Source organism: Coenobita brevimanus, chromosome 95, assembly GCF_032717465.1.
Source record: "Coenobita brevimanus isolate Jiangsu-jjx chromosome 95, ASM3271746v2, whole genome shotgun sequence".
NCBI classification, from domain to species: domain Eukaryota; kingdom Metazoa; phylum Arthropoda; class Malacostraca; order Decapoda; family Coenobitidae; genus Coenobita; species Coenobita brevimanus.
Genome location: NC_137048.1, coordinates 28,250,907 through 28,270,300, shown reverse-complemented (window position 1 = coordinate 28,270,300; position 19,394 = coordinate 28,250,907). Strand labels below are relative to the sequence as shown.

At 44.3% G+C, this 19,394-nt stretch overlaps 1 protein-coding gene across 1 annotated transcript in view; it reads left to right on the top strand.

Moving 5' to 3' along the window:
- Dus1 (Dihydrouridine synthase 1) overlaps positions 1-19,394 on the top strand; it is a 194,322-nt gene that overhangs the window by 153,473 nt on the left and 21,455 nt on the right. Inside the window, exons 2-3 of the mRNA XM_080282853.1 lie at positions 6,169-6,287; positions 12,547-12,659. Of these exons, the coding sequence (XP_080138979.1) occupies positions 6,169-6,287; positions 12,547-12,659 (232 nt within the window). The remainder of the gene's footprint in view (positions 1-6,168; positions 6,288-12,546; positions 12,660-19,394) is intronic.

Below are 19,394 nucleotides of genomic sequence, written 5' to 3'. Positions count from 1 at the left end.
GCGCATTTCAGGGAGACTAGAGGCAGATTGGGACTGAGAGATTGTGTGTATGTGTGTGTGTGTGTGTGAGAGAGGGAGGGAAGGAAGGGGGGGAGTGAAGAGGTTGGATAGGACACACTGAGAGAGGAGCTAGAAGGGAGACATTAGGAAACGCAATGGGAAGCTGGGGGACGCTTAGCTGGGTCCAGAGGAGGAGCTGGAATGGGGTGGAGACAGTTGTGAGTGGAGGGGAACTGAGGAAGGGCGAGGGGGGTTATTGCGAGGGGGAGCTGTGGAGGGGAATTGAGAAGGGGAATGGAGAGAGAGAGAGAGAGAGAGAGAGAGAGAGAGAGAGAGAGAGAGGGCAGTTTTGAGCAGGGAGGAGGAGGAACGACATAGGTGACACTGAGAGAGGGAGAGGACTTATGAGAGACACAGAGGGAGGAGAGATTGGAAAGGCCCTTGGGGAGGATATGACGGGGGGGGGGGTAGGAGGAGAGGAGATGGTTGTCATTTCTCATACAATATTAACCTGACGGCGAGGATGACGAAGGGGTGACTGCAGTATTTCACTCCTCTGGCCGAGTTGTGCAGGAGGTAAGTTTATTCACTGTCTTCTTTGTCGTTATGGCTTGAATAATATTTTTGACCCCTGTTAACCATCTTGTATTATTATTATTATTATTATTATTATTATTATTATTATTATTATTATTATTATTTCATGTACTTCATTTTATTTCGTGGCAGGAAAGCGTCTCCACACCTCGCAGGAGAAAATGTGAAACAAAGTGTTACCTTTAAATGTAAGGAGTATTGCTGCATGACAGGAACACGGAATTAATGATACAGCAGGACACAGAAAATAACTATAGGATATGAATTTTAGTTCAGCAACACGAATTTATTGGTAACTTTTTAATATAGTCAATAATAGGACAGTATGATTAGTAATGTAGCACAGATTTAGTCGCATAAATTTAATAATACAATACGAGTGTACTTTTGTAGCGTCAGTGTAGTTAGTGTTGCATTAAAGTTTAGTCTGATGGGTTTAAGTGAATTATTTATATGGGTATTAATTAGGCAGAAAAGAATATTGAGGTGTAATGTGGACAATACGTCTATGAGGAAGAGAATATGACCTACAGGAATATACAGACAAATACAGGGGCATCGTAGGAAACACACACACACACACACACACACACACACACACACACACACACACACACACACACACACACACACACAGAGCTGTCATACCAGTGTGATGTACTGAGAAATACAGGGGCATCGTTGGACACAGCCGTCATGCTCACTCTCTCTCTCCCGGGTGTTGATGGGGTGACTGAGTGTAATGGGCCAGACTCCCCCACCTGACCCCCACCACACCCTCAAGCTTCAGCCCCTCCCCCCCCTCTCATAGCCTCCTCACCATCCTCTTCACCTCCCTCCCTTCAGCATCATTCTTCAACTAACTCCAACCCCACACCTGACCCCGTGCACCGTCTCCCCGCCCTCACCACCCCACGCATACACAATAACCTCACTCGCTTCACCCCACAAACTCCAGTAGCCCTCTCCCTCCCCATAACCTGCCTTAACCCCTCTGCACCTCATACCTCTCCCTTCATACCTCCTCCTCCATCCCCCCCCCCCACATACACCTAACCTATCTCCACACTTTCACCCTTACACTTCCCTTCCCACGACCCCATCTTCTATACACCACAAAAACCCTTCTCCATAAGTCCCCCTTCCCCTTCTCAACCTCCCGTCACCTCCTCCAAATTTACCCCCATCCCCCACCCTGACCCCCTATACCCCTCCCTACAACCCCCTCCTCCATAGACCCCACAGACCCCCTCCCCACAAGTCCCCCCTCCCCATGACCTGCTCCCATTTCCCCCCCACCTACCTTCACTCCCCTTCCCGTCTGCCAACCCCATTTCCCCCTCCCCCACCCAGCACTGCAGCAGCGGGAACGTGACCCATCCCAGACCCTCTGTGGGGACCCATTACTGGAGTTCTGACCCCCCCCCTCCCCCACCACTAGCTGCGGGGACACTCACACACACATATACGGACGCTCACCCCCCTCACACACACACACACACACACACACACACACACACACACACACACACACACACACACACACACACACACACAGATCGTCAGGAATACAGACACGCACCACGCACACTAACGTCGACACACAACCACACATGCACACACTCCACATACACTTAACACGAAGCAGTTATCCACACGTACACCTCCATACACAAAAACTCATACACACGCACAATCACGTACGCAGGCCATATCTAACACGATCATACATACACATGTGCACTCACACCTTATCTACACACAAGTACCCTGCAACTCCACACACGTTCACAAGTCATACATATATAGACACATATCTCGCTCGCCCATAGACTCATTCAGTCGTGTACGCACCTCACACACACACACACACACACACACACACACACACACACACACACACACACACACACACACACACACACACACACACACACACACACACACACACACAATTTCCTTCTCTTTCCACTTCTCCCTCTCACACATCTCTCCTTCTCCCTCTCCGTCATTTCCTGTCCTCGTTTATTTCTTCATCTCTCTCCTTCTCTTTCCCCATTACCATTACTTCGCTTCAGCCACTCTCTCCCATCCCTCCCCGTTTTGCACCTCCTGTCCCTGCCCTATTTACCCACTCCCTTATCCTATTATGTTCCCTTTTCCACCCTTTCCCTCTCATTCTCATTATCCCTCTACCCTTATTTCACTGATCTTTACCTCCATACTCCTTCTCCCCTTCCTCCTCCCACCCTTCCGATCTTACTCCTATTCCTCCCACATTTCCTCTTCCTCTGCTTCTCCTCCTCCCTGTCAGTCTCCCATCCCTCTTACTCTCCCATTCCTCCATATTTCATTCACTCTTATTCCTTGCATATTTTCTCTCCTTCAGCCTCTCCTTCTCATTCTCTCGCCCCTCACACTTTTTCATTCCTCCGTCCCTCTCACTCCTATTCCTTCCATTCATCCCCTCCCTCTTCTCCTTCCCCCCAATCCTCCTTCCCTCCATTCCTTCTTACCTCCTTCCCTCCTTCCCCGTTCTTTTGGCCTCTCTGTGAACTACTGCAACACTTTAGCAGATTGAGGCAACAGCGAGCAAGACTGAGTAATCTGTCTTCACTCCCGTCCATGCCTAGAGACTCCCCTTGCATATTGAATAGGTCTCTCTCTGCATCCCCGTAAACACACACACACACACACACACACACACACACACACACACACACACACACACACACACACACACACACACACACACACACACACACACACACACACACACACACACACACACCTTCCATCTCTCTCTCACCTTCCTCCTTCCCTTACGTTTCCCTCCACTTCTCCCTCCATTTCTTACATTGCATCCCTCCTGTTCCTCCCTCCTGTATTTCCTCTTTCTTCTCACTTGCTCCCTCTTGCATTGCTCTTTTTCGCCCTTCTCCCTTACACTGCACTCACTCCATCTTCCCCCGTCCTCTCTTTTCCTTCCTCCGTCCACTCTCCCTCTCTCATCTCTCCCTCCTTCCTCCCACATTATACTTTAACTCCCTCTTCAGTCCATCACATCTATAACAAAATTCACACTGCTTCCTCTCCATGCACACTGCTCTTAATACCTCTCACTCACAATTTTCTCTCCATCTTCTCCCTCCTTTTGCTTACTCCTTACATTGCACTCCCCCTCCCTCCTTCCTTCCTCTTCCCTCCCTCCCTCTTCCTCATTCATCCACCCTGCCTTCTCCTTCCTTCTACATTGCTCTTCCTTCCCTCCCTTTCTCTGCGATCTCACACATCATTATCACACAGAGTCCCAATTCTCTCCATTTCCCTCTCGCATTTTCCTCTCTCCTTCTTCTTCCTCCTCCTCCCCTACCACTCTCTCTCCCTCATCGATACTTTCTACCGTCTCTAAGCACTGCCCATCTTCCCTTTCTCCCGCCCTCCCTCCCTCCCTGTTCTCCTACACTTTATTTTCTCCCTCCTGACCTGTCCTTTCCATCCTCTCTCCCTCTTTACCTCCTACCCTCCCTCCCTCTTTTATTCTCGCTGCTCCCTGGCCTTTCCTCCCTCCCTCCCACTTTTTCTTCCTTTTCAACACTGCCCTTTTCATTCTGCCGACCGCTCCCCCGCCTCATTCACAGTGCCCTTTCTCTCTCCCCACTACCACTCTCCTCCTGCCTCACCCACACCACACCACGCAAATCCACACCATCCTCATAGACACTTACCTTTCTGTCTCTCCTTCCATCCACTAATCCTTACATCCAACCATCATTCGTTATTTTCTTCCATCCTTCCTTCTATCCGTCCATCTATTCATATTTTACCCCCTGCCTTCCTTCCATTCAGCCAGCCCACCAGCCAGCTTTTCCACCAGCTACTCACCTACCTCACCCAAACCACCCTCCTTCATAGTCATTCATCCTCTATCCATCCATCCACCCTTTCTTCCATGGCAGAATAAGATAATGCTATGGCTCTACATCCATTTCATAACACTGGCTTTTTAATTGCGTCATATTCTAGCTTTAATTTCTTGTTGCAACTCAATATTTAGGATGAAGAGATTGCAGTTTTAGGCCAAATTATAGTAGAGAGAGAGAGAGAGAGAGGCTCGTAAGTGTCCTTTGAGCCTCCTAAACCCACAGGAACACGTACCTTAAATCTCCCTCTTGCGTTGCTTCCCCCACTTTTCCACGCTCTCCCTTTTTCCTCTCTCTCCCTATTTCCAGTCTCCCATTTTCTGTCCTAACTTTTTGTGCTTTCCTTTTTCCATTCTCTTTTTTTAACTCCATTCTCTTTGCATTTTTTTTTTTAACTCTATTCCCTTTGCATTCTCTTTTTAATTTCTCGCGTTTTTACCCATCTTTATTTCACAGTGTTCTTCTTTCTCTTCTTCTTTTATATAATCCTCTCTGTGTATATTTTATACCGTTCTTATGTATCATTATTATCGCTGTAGGTGGTGCTGTTATTATTATTATTATTATTATTATTATTATTTCCTAACCCTGACCTTGGGTGGGAAAGGAGGTCCGGATGATGATGATAATGATGATGATGATGATGATTATTATTATTATTAGTAGTAGTAGTAGTAGTAGTATATTACAACAACAACAACAACTACTACTATTACTACTACTACTACTACTTACTGTTATTATTTCTTCATCATCATCATCACCCGTATCTCTTATCCTCTTCCTTCTCTTACTTATTTTATGTGTGGATTATATATACTTTGTGTAGATAAAAACACCACAATACTCCTGAAAGTCCCCTGCTCCCTCCACTTCCTCCTTCTATTTTATCTTCCTCCTAAGTTTGCCCATACCATAGCTTTACCACACCCCTGAGACACCCAGTTTATACCCCTCTCCGTGATCATTTAACTCTTACATTTCCCCTCTTGCCCCTCCCCTCACCCAGCCCAACCAGATCTAGCCCGGTCTCTCTCTCTCTCTCTCTCTCTCTCTCTCTCTCTCTCTCTCTCTCTCTCTCTGCCCTTTAACTTACCTAACCTTACCTACCCCATTATTTATCTACGTAACCCTCCCTTTCTGTCTACCCTAAACCTTACCCAACCGCACCCATACTAACCTTTCTCTGACCTATCTGATTTTTTTAAGCGATCCCTTTTTGCCTTCCTAAACCTAACCTTACCCTACATCACTTCAGTTTACTTTATTTTACCGGTAACTAATCACACTTGACTTAAATGAACTTGACCAAACTCAATCCAACCCTACCGTACCCTACTCTATCCTACCCTACCCAACCAAACCCAGCCCAACCAAACCCAGCCCAACCAAACCCAGCCCAACCAAACCCAGCCCAACCAAACCAGACCAACCCGAAGCCAACGCAACCCAAACCAGACCAAAACAAAACATAAAACACAAACTAATTTACATTAACCCAAGCAACGAAACAAAATCTAACCAAGCAAATCATCAAATAATAAATAAAAATGACACAAACGAAAACCCAGCCCAACCCAGTCCAATTCAACCCAACTTCCAGCACGCCTATCGCACCCAGCTAACCCCATCGTGTCTACTCCACCAGGATGACCGGCGAGCGGGGTGAAGCGTTCTGGCGGGGAGCGCTGAAGGGAGCCAAGCTGGTGGTGGCCCCTATGGTGGACGCCTCGGAGCTGGCGTGGCGTATTCTCTCACGAAGATATGGTAAGATCAAGATTTATGTATTCTTTAAATGTATTTGCGTACGCACGTTTGGTCCAGTTACCCTTTATTTTTCGGAACCTGAAGTAAAATAAATCGATGTGAGTTAAGTAATATGTGTTAAGGCGCGAAGAAAATGGACACGGCTTTGTTGGTTCCATTACAAAAAATAAACTACTGAGGGGTAACTATAATTAATTTGCAAATGATTTTTTTTTTTTTTTTCCAGAATATTAAAACCAAATAGTTCACACAAAATCGTGGGCCCTAGGGAGTGTTTCTACAAAGTTTCATGAAAATCAGTCCACGTGTCTAAAAGGAGTAACTGGACAAACAAACAGACTGTGGTTTCTCTCTCTCTCTCTCTCTCTCTCTCTCTCTCTCTCTCTCTCTCTCTCTCTCTCTCTCTCTCTCTCTCTCTCTCTCTCTCTCTCTCTCTCTCTCTCCACCCAGCCATTTTAAAGATTAATTGTTGCAATGGATGTGAATGGGGAGGGTCACCATTGAGGGATCTCTCCTGGGGAGCCCTAAGTGAGCGAGAGAGAGGGAGAAAGCAAGAGACAGACAGACAGACAAATAGACAGACAAACACGCAGACAGACGCACAGACAGACAGACAGATACTGTGATGAGTGCAATCTGTGCCTTTTTACTTTCACTATGTGTTTTTTTTACTGTCGGTATGTGTCAGTGTATGTGTACTATAGTGAATGTATGTATATGTATGTGTGGCCATATTCTTTTCAATATATGTCTGTGTATGTACTTCAGAGAATGTGTGTGTTTGGGGGGGGGTGTTCGTGTATGTGTGTGTGTGTGTGTGTGAGTGTGTGTACTGACCTCACCCGTTCTTGCCCCGTCACAAAAGGTAAGTAGATTGTCCAAATGGGCTTACCACCTTCCCCGTACCTCTCTAAGGGTGGTTTTCCTGTGAGCTGAGGAGAATCCCTTGTCTCTTCCTTAATTATTAGTATTTATGCCTAGGGAACACTGCTGTAATCTCTTCACGATAACATAATACAGAATCTTGTCAGTTAACACATAGGCAAATATAAGGTGACGTAAAATAGAACCAATAGTGTGGCTCCGGAATAAACTCGGTACCTGTTCTAGGGGTCACCTTGTACTATTAGCTTATTTGAGTCTAATATATCCAGTCTGTATGGATGTTGACTCTCGCAGGCTTCTTATAACTCACCGTCATCTGAGTATAAGCATCTGGTATTAGCCCAAGTAAATTACTAGAAATGTCACAACCATAATGGAGTTAATGTAGACAGTAGTAGCTTTCTTAGTCTTCCACGTTTCACCTTCGCTCCCATAAATTGTCTGGTGTTGTTCCAAATAAAATACCACAACTAAGGCAATAGCAAGAGGGTTAGAGATATATAACAGACTTACCAGAAAATACTGAAGTGTAAAGTCTCTTAAAACCCACGAAAACACGACCTCCTCCTCCCAAGCCTGTACCTCCATCATCCCTTTCCCTCCCTTCACTCCTTCCTTTTCCCTTCCCTCCCCCTTTCTCCCCTTCTCTCCCTCCCCGTTTTTCTTCTCCTCTCTTCCCCCCCCCTCTTTTCCCTTCTTTCTCTCCCTCCCTCCCTTCCCTCTTCTCCCCCCACTCTCATTCTATTTTTCTTTTCGTTCTCACTCGCTTTTGTCTTGCCTCTCACACCCATTGTCTCTTTCCACCCCCCTATCTCATCCTATCTTTTAATCTCTGTGTTTCTGCCTCTATTCTCCTTGTGTGTGTGTGTGTGTGTGTGTGTGTGTGTGTGTGTGTGTGTGTGTGTGTTTGTGTGTGTGTGTGTGTGTGTGTGTGTGTGTGTGTGTGTGTGTGTGTTTGCTACCCCCTCGAATACTATCTATCTATCTATTGCCAGACGCCTCAATCCCGTTTGGGGTGGCCACAAACAAATCGCCTCCAAGTCGCCCTGTCCCCCGCCATTTCACTGCCCTGCTCCCAACTCACACCCCCCCCTCTCATATACCTCTCCACCCCATCCCTCCATCTCATCCTCGGCCTCCCCTCCCTCTTCCCCCTCCACCTCACTCACATACACTCTCTTCGTCAGTCTTTCGCCCTCCATCCTCTCCACATGGCCAAACCACCTCAGTGTGTTCCTCATAACGCTTCCTATCACATCCACATCCACACCACAACGCTCCTTTATATCCTCATTCGTCAGCCTGTCTCTCCACGTGACTCCACAGGCTCCTCTTAAATAACTCATTTCCACTGCTCTCACTCTTGACTTGTGTCCTTCCAACAATGTCCAAGCTTCACTTCCGTACGTTAGAGTTGGTATCACAATACTGTCATGTAGTAACTTTTTCACTTCCATGCTCACTTCCCTGTTTCTTATCACTGCTTTCAAGGAACCAGCAACCTTTCTTCCCTGCTGTACCCTTTCAAGCACTTCACACTCCAAACCTCCATCCTTACTCATCACACTACCCAAATACTTAAACGTACTCACATTTTCCAATTCCTCACCATCTAACCTTGCTGTACATTCACTAACTTCACCTCTCTCAAAGACCATCACTTTACTCTTCCCTACATTCACCTTTAGGTTCCGTTTCTTACACACTCTCTCAAACTCATCCACCAAGCCTTGCAGCTCCCCTTCGTCTTCACTCCAACAACACAGTATCATCTGCAAACAACAGTACAGGGAGTTTCCAAACACTATCCTCTCTCACCAGGGCCACTCCAACATCCACTACCCTACCTTGTACCTCTTTTATTACCCCATCCATGTACAGATTGAACAACCATGGAGACATGACACATCCTTGTTTCAAACCAACTTTCAAAGAGAAAAATTCACTTAGTTCACCATCCACACGTACTGCAGCCTTCGCACCATCGTACATACTCTTCACAGCATTCAACAACTTCCCATCTACTCCATATATTCTTAACACTTTCCACAATCCTTGTCTATCCACCCTGTCATATGCTTTCTCCAAATCCATGAAAGCCGCATACAATTTCTTTCCCTTCTCTAGAAACTTTTCCACTAAAGATCTAAGAATGAATATCTGATCTACACAACCTCTTCCCTTCCTAAAGCCTCCCTGTTCTTCTCCAACTAATTTCTCTGTTCTTTCTCTAACTCTGTCTATAAGTATCTACCATACACTTTTCCTATTATACTAAGAAGACAAATGCCCCTATGATTACCACACACTTCTTTTTCCCCTTTTCCTTTGTACAAGGGAATAATTATACCTGACTTCCAATCCTCCGGGACTCTACCTTCCTCCCAGGCCAATCTGCACATCTTCCACATCCATTCTACTACTATCTCTCCCCCATGCTTCAGCATTTCACCACACACTCCATCAATTCCTGGGGCTTTCCCAGTTTAACTTTCTTCATTGCTCCCACAACTTCTATCCTACTGATTTCTTCCTGTCTTCTCACCTCCCTCCTTCTCCCAGCCATTCCCCAGCCACTTATACTTGCATTACTTCCATCCTCTACGTTCAACAATTCCTTAAAGTGTTCTCTCCATCTGCTCACTTTTTCTCCCTTCTCCACTAGTAATCTACCATTTTTATCTTTCACTCCCCTGCTAACTTCACTCCCACCCTGTCTTACTCTTTTCACTTCTCTCCAGAACATTTTCTTACAGTCCCTCCACTTTACACTCAAATTCCTTCCAAATTCCTCATCCACTCTCTTCTTACTCTCTCTTACTAATCTTTTCACTTCTCTCTTCCTTTCCACATATAACTCTCTCTTCCGCCTCTCAACTTCTTCCACGCCCCTATTTCTCACCCATTCATTGTATGCTTTCTTCTTTTGTGCCACAGCCTGTTTCACCTCTTCAGTCCACCACGCTGTTCCTTGTACCCACCTCCGCCTTCTCTTCCTTCCACACACCACATCACATGCTGCACATATTTCTTCTGTAAATATCTTACACACACCTTCCACGTCTCCCATCTGCTCCAATTCATATTTGCCCAATCGTTCCTCCACTTCTCTCTTATACTCTGCCTTTTTCTCATCCTCTTGTAACCTTTCCACTCTCCTTGCAACTTCTCCTTCCTCTCGTCTTTCCCTTCTTCTATTCCTCCATCTCACTTGCATCCTAATTCTGGCCACCACCAAGTAGTGGTCAGAAAGTCCACTCCCCAACCTCTATACACTCTTGCATCCTTTACACATCTTCGCATCCTTTCATCCACACACACATAATCAATCATTGCCTTCCTTTCATTCAGTTCACCACCCACCTTCTCATCACTCGCCATATATACCTGTGGATCATTTTATGCCTGAAGAGGGTATTGGCTATCACCAACCCCTCCCAGCACAAATGTCCACTAACGCACTCCATTCTCATCTATCTCGGCAGGCACACCCCACTCACCAACTATTCCATCCACCTTCACAATCCCAACTTTACCATTCATATCACCAATCAAAAACACTCTCTCATTCCTTCCAAACTTTTCCATGCACATTTCCACATTTGTCCAGAACTCTTCTCTCACTCTTCTAGCACGATCTTGCGTTGGCGCATACACACACACAATCGCCCACATTTGTATTCCAACTTTCAACTTTACCCACACAATCCTTGACCCAACTGATCCATACTGTCTTATGCTCTTCTTCCATCTTTTACTCACAACTATACACACTCCTTCCTTTGCCCTCTCCTTCTCATCTACTCCTGCACATATACCCCATCCATACTCCCATTCTCTCACACTTTCTCCTCTCCATTTTGTTTCAGTTATTCCACATACATCCACTTTCGCACCCTCAAGCACCTGGACAATCTCTCTCTCTTTCACCTCATCATTCGCTCCTCTTACATTCCATGTACTCATTACCAAGTCCTTTGTCCGGTTCTGGGTCGTGGTCAGTCCTTGTCCGAGGCTCCTTGTTTGTTTTTTTAGTTAGTTGTTTTCCGGGGAGGGCACTAACCCTCCGCCAGACCTTTTAGTCGCCTTTTACGACAAGCAGGGATACTGGGGGAGTATTCTTGAAAAACCCCCTACCCCCTTAATTCTCCAGCCTCTCTCTCTCTCTCTCTCTCTCTCTCTCTCTCTCTCTCTCTCTCTCTCTCTCTCTCTCTCTCTCTCTCTCTCTCTCAGTCAGCCAGTCGGTATCGCGTTTTTTTTTGGTTTTCCAGTTAACTTCTTCTGGTGTTTATTTTCGTTAATTACCATTTTGCTTTTACTTTCGCCTAAAAATGTGTAAGTGAATTTCCATTACGTTTACCTTCATTTAACACTTTTTTTTATTTCTGTATATTTGGTCTATTATTCTCTCTCCATTCTTTGTACTCGTATTTACTGTCATTTATTTCATTTTTATTTTTTTAATCATATATCCATCTCTGTTTTTGTCCATTTATGTTATTGATGTACCTTTAACCATATAATTCTCCTTCATGCTAAATATTACTCTTCCTGTTATTTATCTCTCCATTTATTTATTCATTTATTTATATATTTATTTTATCTATCCCTTTATCTTTTTCATATTATAATGTTCTATATTTATCCGTTTAATCATTCTTCATGTATAGTAATCCTCCTATTTATTTTTATTACATTTATTTATTTATTTATTGCCTTTATTTTAAGCCTCATTTAAGCCTCATAACTGCCTCCGATTCGCAGTTACCAAACAATGGAGGGAAAACTTTAGTGGAGAACTCTTTGTGTTTAATGCCTCTAATTGCAATGAGTGTTTTGTTTGCCGCCACACACACACACACACACACACACACACACACACACACAGTGAAAGTGTTAATAGTGTGTGTGTGTGTGTGTGATAAATTAAACGCTTCAAATACTCAAAAAGCTAATAATCCTCATATATTTATTCCACCCTTTTCAGAACTAACTCGTATCAACATTTAATTTGTTCATTAAGTTGGGCCCAGTTTTTTGGCCTAATAGAATTTTGAAAAATATGGCAAGGTTATTATAATTGTTTTGGTTTTAGAATTACTGCAGTCTTTTTTGTGATGATGATGATGATGATAATGATGGTGGTAGGGGTGGAGGTGGTGATTGTCATTAATTTTAAACATTTTTAGTGTCACTTTATTTTTATTTTCCATGATTGTGGCTTATCATCATCATCATCATCGTCGTCGTCATCACCACCCCCACCCTCTGCTTCATCCATCTTAACACCATCAACCTCCAGTCTCCCTGTTTCTCCCACCTTCACCTTACCACCTCTTCCCTCACTGTCTCACCCTTCTGCTCCCTCCCACAGGCGCTGAACTCTGCTACACGCCCATGCTTCACGCCCACGTCTTCGTGAAGGACGCTCGGTACCGCAGGGAGAACCTCGCCTCGTGCCCGGAAGACAGACCCCTCATTGTGCAGGTATGAGACTGGTGGGGGTTTAAAAAGGCTCGTTCTGAGGGTAGGAGATATCTGGGGGGGGGGTTGAAGTTTATTATACAGGTAGGAGATTTTATAGATAGGCCGCCAGGAGATTGCTAGGGGCCTGGAGACTCATTTTGAAGATAGGAGACTGGAGGGAAGTAGGGTTAAGGCTTATTGTGAAGGCAGAAAACTCATGGGAGGATTGAGACTTATTGTGAGGTAGGAGATTTTATGAATAGGCTGCTTGGAGATTGCTAGGGGACTGGAGACTCATTCTGAGGATAGGAGACTGGAGAGAGATATGGTTAAGGCTCGTTGTGAAGGTAGGAGACTAAGTGGATTGTTTTTTTAGAAGCTCATTGTGCAGGTAGGAGATTGGACCTCTCATTCATGGAGAGAGAGAGAGAGAGAGAGAGAAGGGAAGAAATCATGAAGGAAAGTTGGATGATGAAAGGTTTGGTTTTGAAAGATGGTGATGGGGGTGAGGGGCTGACTGCTTGAAACTTGACCCTGTCTCTGTCTGGAGGAGGAAGAGAAAGAAGGAAGGTAGAAGGAAAGGAAGAAAAGAGCTAGAGAGGAGGGGGAAGGAAAATGACGAATTAATAAAAGAGGGAAGGAAATGAGGTGTAAGGTTCGGCCTGGAAAAACGCGAGAAACTGTAGCTAGCTTCCGTCTTAAGGAGGAAGTGAAGGAAAACAGGCAGGCAGGCAGACAGGAAGGAAGGAAGGAAGGGAGGATGGATGGATGAATGGATGGATGGATGGATGGATGGAAGGATGGATAGATGGAAGGAAGGAACTAATGAAGGAGGGAAGAAAGAAAGGTGCAGGCATGGTATAATTTGGAAATGGTGTGGTGGTGTGGTAACTGGTGGAAATTGGAGCCTCCCTTTATCTGAAAGAGGGAGGGAGTTAATGAATGAAGGAAAGGAGAAATGGAAGAAAGAAGAGAGAGAGAGAGGGGGGGGAGGGGAAATAATTAGTGAAGGAAGGAAGATGTAAGGTTTGGTGTAGTGTAGAAAGGTGCGAGCTTTTTTATTCATTGGTTTTTCCTTCCTCTGTTCTGTTGTTATAAAAAAAAAAAAAATACGGGAAACTGGAGCATGCCTCTGTCTGAAGAGAGAAGGGAATGAGTGTATGAAGGAAGGAAGGGAGGAAGGGAGAAAGAAGAGAGAAAAGAAAGAGAGGAAAAAGTTAATGAATGATAAAAAAAAGATAGGTTTGGTCCGGAAAAGTGGTGAGGAGGGGGAAATGAGGAGGTGAGTGCTGGGAACTGGACCCCTCGCTTATGTCTGAAGGAGGAAGGGAAGGAAGGAAGGAGAGACAGAGGAATAGAAGAAAGGAGAGAGGAAAGGAAGGAAGGAAGGAAAGAAAGGCAGAGGTATAGAAGAAAGGAGAGAGGAAAGAAAGGAAAGAATTAATGAAGCAGGGATGGACCAAAGGTGTAAGGTTTGGGTGTGAGGTGGTGGTGGTGGTGGTGGTGGTGGTGGGGTAACTCGTGGAAACTGGAGCCTGCCTCTGTCTGATCTCATTCTGGATCAGTTGTGTGCCTCGAACTTTTGGTGACGCTCTTGCAGGGAGTTGAGGGAGAGGGGAGGGAAGAAAGGAGGGAAAGAGGGAAGGAAGGAGGGAAGGAGGGAGGGAAGGAGAGAGGTGTAGGAGGTGGGAGTGAAGGAGTGAGGGAAGGAGAGGAGGGGGGAAGGAAGATGGGAATTAAAGAAAGCAAATTCGTGAAAGAAAAGAGGAGAGGCACGGGGAGGGAAGGAGAAAATGAGAGAGGGAAGAAGATAAGGAGGTAAGGAAAGAATGAGCGTGAATGAAAGAGAGGAAGGAGAGGGGGAAGGAAGGAAGTGAGGAGGGAAGGAAATAGAAAAGAAGGAAGGCGAGGAGGAAGGAGGGAATAATAGAAGGGGGACGGAAAAGGGAGAAGGAGAGGAGAAAGAAAGAGATCGAATGAAAGAAAGCAAGGGGAAAGAGAAGAAAGGAAACAGGGAGGGAAGGAGGTAGACAGAGAGAGGAGGAAGGAAAAAGAGGAAGAGGAAAAGAGAGTAGGAAGGAGAAAGGGAGATAGGTAAGCTGTTCGTTAGACAGGAGTGTAATAATGGATTGAAGGAAGGGAGGGAAGGAGGAAAGAAGGAAAGGAAATGGAGGGAGAGAAGGAGATATGAAAAGAAGGAAAATGGGAGTTTAAGGGAAGGATGGATGGATGGATGGATGGAAGGATGGATGGGAAGCAGGAAGGAAACGACAGCAGGAAGGAAGGGAGGAAAGGTGAAATGATAGTTGGTAGGCAAGCAAGTAGATAGGTAAGAATTAATTAAAAAATAAAAAGAGGAAGGAAGTGAGTAGGAAAGGAAGGAAGGTGGGAAGGTAGTAGGTAGGTAGGTAAGAAGGTAGGTAAGAAGGAAATGGAGGAAGGAGGAGAGAAGGAATGAAGGAAGGGTGCAAAAAAAGTTAGTGGGGGAATTAATTTTACTTGTGGAACTTGTGGTGCAGCTGGAAATGAATGAATAAATGAATGAGGGAAGGAAGGAGGGAGGGAAGAAAGAAATGGAGAAAGGAATGGGGGGGAAGAAAGAAATGGAGAAAGGAAAGGAGGGAAGAAGGGAGGAATATTAGATGGATGGAGGAAGAAGAGCCGAGGGAAGAAAAGGGAAAGGAAGGAAGGTAGGAAGAAAGAAAGAAAAAGGAAGGAAGGGAGGGAGAGAAGGAGATAAAAAGGAAAAGAAGAAGGGAAAAGGAAAGGAGGAGGAAGAGAGTAAGGGACAGGAATATTTTGAAAGGATGAATAGGATTCATTGAGGATTAATTTTACTCATAATACTCCTTTACTGGGGAAGGAAGGATGGATGAATGGATGGATGGATGGGTGAGTGAGTGGATGGATGGATGGATGGGTGAGTGAGTGGGTGGGTGGATGGATAGCTCGATAAATGGTAGGATGGATGGATGGATGGAAGACAGGCAGGTAAGCAAGTAGGTAAGAATAACTGTATAGAAAGAAAGGAAGGAGGGAAAGAGAACGAAAAGAAAGAAAGAAGGAAATGAGAAAGGTAAGAAAGAAACGGGAAGGAAAGTAATAAAGGAAGGAAGAGAGAAAATCAAGGAAAGAAGAAAGCGAGAAGACGTAATGAAGGGAGATCAGGAGAATGAGAAAAGGAATGAGACTGAGGGAAGGAATTAACTGAGCTTTGGAATCTTCTTGTGACCCTTTTCCTTGGCTTTAGATGTTGCTGGGAGGTTCAGGGAAGGTAGGTAGGTAGGAAGGAAGGAAGGAAGGGAGAGAGGAATGAACGCAAGAAGGAAGGACGGGAAAGGGGGAGGAAAATAAGAAGAAAAAAAGAAAGGATGGAAAGACGAAAAAGAGGAAAGGGAAGAAGGAAAGAAAGAAAAGAAGCAGAGTGAGAAGCAGGGAAGAAGATAAACAAGTATTGTAAAGGAATGAAAGAAGGAAGGAAGAAAGCAAACAAGGACAAAAAAAGAGTAAAGGAAAGGAAAAAGAGGAAAGGAATGATGTGAGGGAAGAAAAGGGATAGAAAAAGGAAGGAAAAAGGAATCGAAAGAAAAAGTTAAGAAAGTATAAATGGAAGAAAGAAACTGACAATAAATGAAAGAAAAACGGTGAGAACAAAGGGACGAAAAATGAAAGTCGCATTGGAGAAAAAAAAAAGAGCTGAAGAGAAACGCAGATTAATGGAGGGAAGGAGAAAATGAGAGGAGGAAGGGAAAAAGGAGGAGGAGGAAGAAGAAGGAGGGAGGGATTAATTAATTAGACTTTCTGAAATTTGAGAGAGAGAGAGAGAGGTGAAAATCAGTTGTGGTGGGGGAACTTTCGGGGACGTTTTTTTCACCTGTTCATGATAGATGGGGATGAGGAAGAGGTGGGGGAGGAGAAGAAGAAAGAGATTAGGGAGGAGGAGGAGGTGGAGGAGGAAGAAGAATAACGGAGATAGAAGAGACAGGCAGGAAGAAAAAAATTAATGAGAATGGAGAAAAGGAAGAGAGAGAGAGAGAGAGAGAGGTAAGAGCTCGGTTTTGCTTCTTTTTAATGGAGGTAAATTTTAATAAAGGGTTAAGAGGACTTCATCGCAGTGAAGGGGTTAAGTAAAATAAAGAAAAATAAGGAGAAGATGGGAAGTAAAGTAGTAGAGTCGAACAAGTGAAGGAGGGAGATGGAACACACTGATAAATGAGGAGAGGAAAGGAGAGGAAGAGAAGGGACTTTGGGCGCGGTAATAGGATGAAGAAGACGAGGGAGTGATAAAAGACGATAGGTGAGAGGATGATGGAGAAAGAGAGAGAGAGAGAGAGAGAGGAAAGAAAATGCAGGACGCGGCTGTTGCATTCACTCTGTTTTTTCATGTTTGTAGTTTTTTTTTTTTTTTTATGTTTATTCACGCTATTTTCAAGCAGTTTTATTTGAGCTGGAAAAAAGAAAAAAACACTCTTACCGAAGAAAGTAATGAGTCATAATTAATGCTTCCCTAAATAAAAGATTGAAATTAAGTAAAGATAATACAGAAACGCCGTACTCGGGATGAAAGGGTTTAAGATGACTAGATTGCAGTCTTGTTCCCAGTGGCAGGTCAAAGGAAGGATTAAGTAAGCTCTCCTGTCTCCTGAGCAAATGCAAACAATCATCCCAGCTGTCACAAGCGTTCCCTGAGGCTTAGCGGATTCCTGTGTATCTGTCCACTTGGGAATTTGCAAAGGTGTAGTTTGTGAACAAACATACCAATAAATTCTCGATCTTCCTCTGCTGCTTCTCCCAGTATTTATACTGTACATTCATTTTTATTCCACAATTCTCTCCTTGCTTTCTTCTGATTTTCCCAGGATATACAATCAGCTTTATCCTTCAGACTCGCCCCCAGTCCTCCTCTCCTTCTTGTAACATTTGCCCAAGTGTTATTAGGCTGTTCCACCGAACCCCCGATCCTCCCTCTCTTTTTCTCCCATTATTCACATTTTAGTAGTATACTTCTAATTTCCGGTCTTCTCCTGCTTCTCCTAATATTTACCCTTTAACTTTTATTTAGGATATTCCACGCCACTTCCAGTCCTCGTACCCTTATTTCCTAACATTTATACAACTTTTATTAGGCCATTCCACCTCACTCCCATTCCTTCTCTCTTGTTTCTCCTAATATTTACACTTAAGCTACTCCACCTCTCGAGCCTTCTTTCTTGTTTCTCCTAATATTTACACATCACTTATTAGGCTACTCCACCTCACTCCCGGTCCTCCTCTCCTGCTTCCCCCAATATTTACACTCCATCCATCCGTCAGTTATCCAGCCTTTTATTACCCCATCAGGAGCGTAGAGGCCTGGGAATTGGCTCTTTAATCGTGGTATTGAAGACGAGACTAACTATATCCCATTTACGCCAACTTGGTCTAAAACTGTCATCTCTCCGTCTTGAATGCTGAACTGTAACAAGAGATTAATACTAGAACGTGATGCCAGTCACGAAGAAGTGCTGTGGAAATTATGTAGAGCCATAATACTGTTTCTTTTTGCCACTAAGTTACATTAAAAGTCACAGAAGGACGAAAATTTAGGCCAGGTTAAGGTGAAGGAACTATAGTCTTTCGCCCCAGATATTTACATTCATTTTTTTTTTTTTTCGCCTCCCTCCCAGTCTTCCCCTTCTTCGTCTTCCATATTTACACTGTCACTCCTGATGTCAGTATTTACATTCGACTCCCGGTGTTCCTATCCTTCTCCCAATGTTTAGTCACCTTCTCCCGTGGATTATACGCTGTCCACTGCAACTTTGTCAAAATTGTCATATTTGTATCTTGACAGCTGAAGTGTAATAAAGAGATAAACTATAGAAAAAATGCAAAGGGTCACAGTACTGTATGAGAGAGAGAGAGAGAGAGAGAGAGAGAGTAATGAATGGAATAAGGTGGAATAAACTCTATATTAAATTGATGGCTCGTGTCCACTGCTTCTAATGCCAACACTTATAACCCCAAAAGACTATTGATTTCCCGATGCCCTTGCTCTTCTTCTTTACTCCTCTTGTTTACTCTGCTTTTAACCCTTTCAGCTTGTGGACGGCTGTATATCTGTCTGTCTGTCTGTCATCCAGTCTCTCTCTCTCTCTCTCTCTCTCTCTCTCTCTCTCTCTCTCTCTCTCTCTCTCTCTCTCTCTCTCTCTCTCACACACACTACCACCAGACGATTTTATTCAGCTTAGAAGAAATTTTTGGCACTGGAGAGGTTAATTACGCCTTCCTTTACCCCTTCACTACAAGCGGTCGTTTCCAAATTGAATAAAATTGTGTAGAGTTACCTAAAATTAAGTGAAAAAAGACGTCATCGTACTGAAGGAATTAAAGTACAGTGACCTAAAATTAAGTGAAAAAAGACGCCATCGTACTAAAGGAATTAAAGTACTTTCTTACTACGTGGTGTCTCTCCCGGAGCTTTAAAAAATTCGTAGGGGAGAGAGAGAGAGAGAGAGAGAGAGAGAATAATCAGACTAAAGGGAAATAAAACACATGCTTCTCAATGAAAAACTGAGATGTATGTAATTGTGGCCATCAGTGTGAATAGTGTAATTAGAGCAAGATTAGAGTCATTTGTAGGAGACCGTAATACTGGTGCAAATGACCTTAAATTGTACATGATATAAGGCAATTCTCTCTCTCCCACTGTTATGGCTGGCTTGTTTGTTATTACGGTGGAGTTATGTAGTGATTCTTTCTATGCTTATCTTTTTC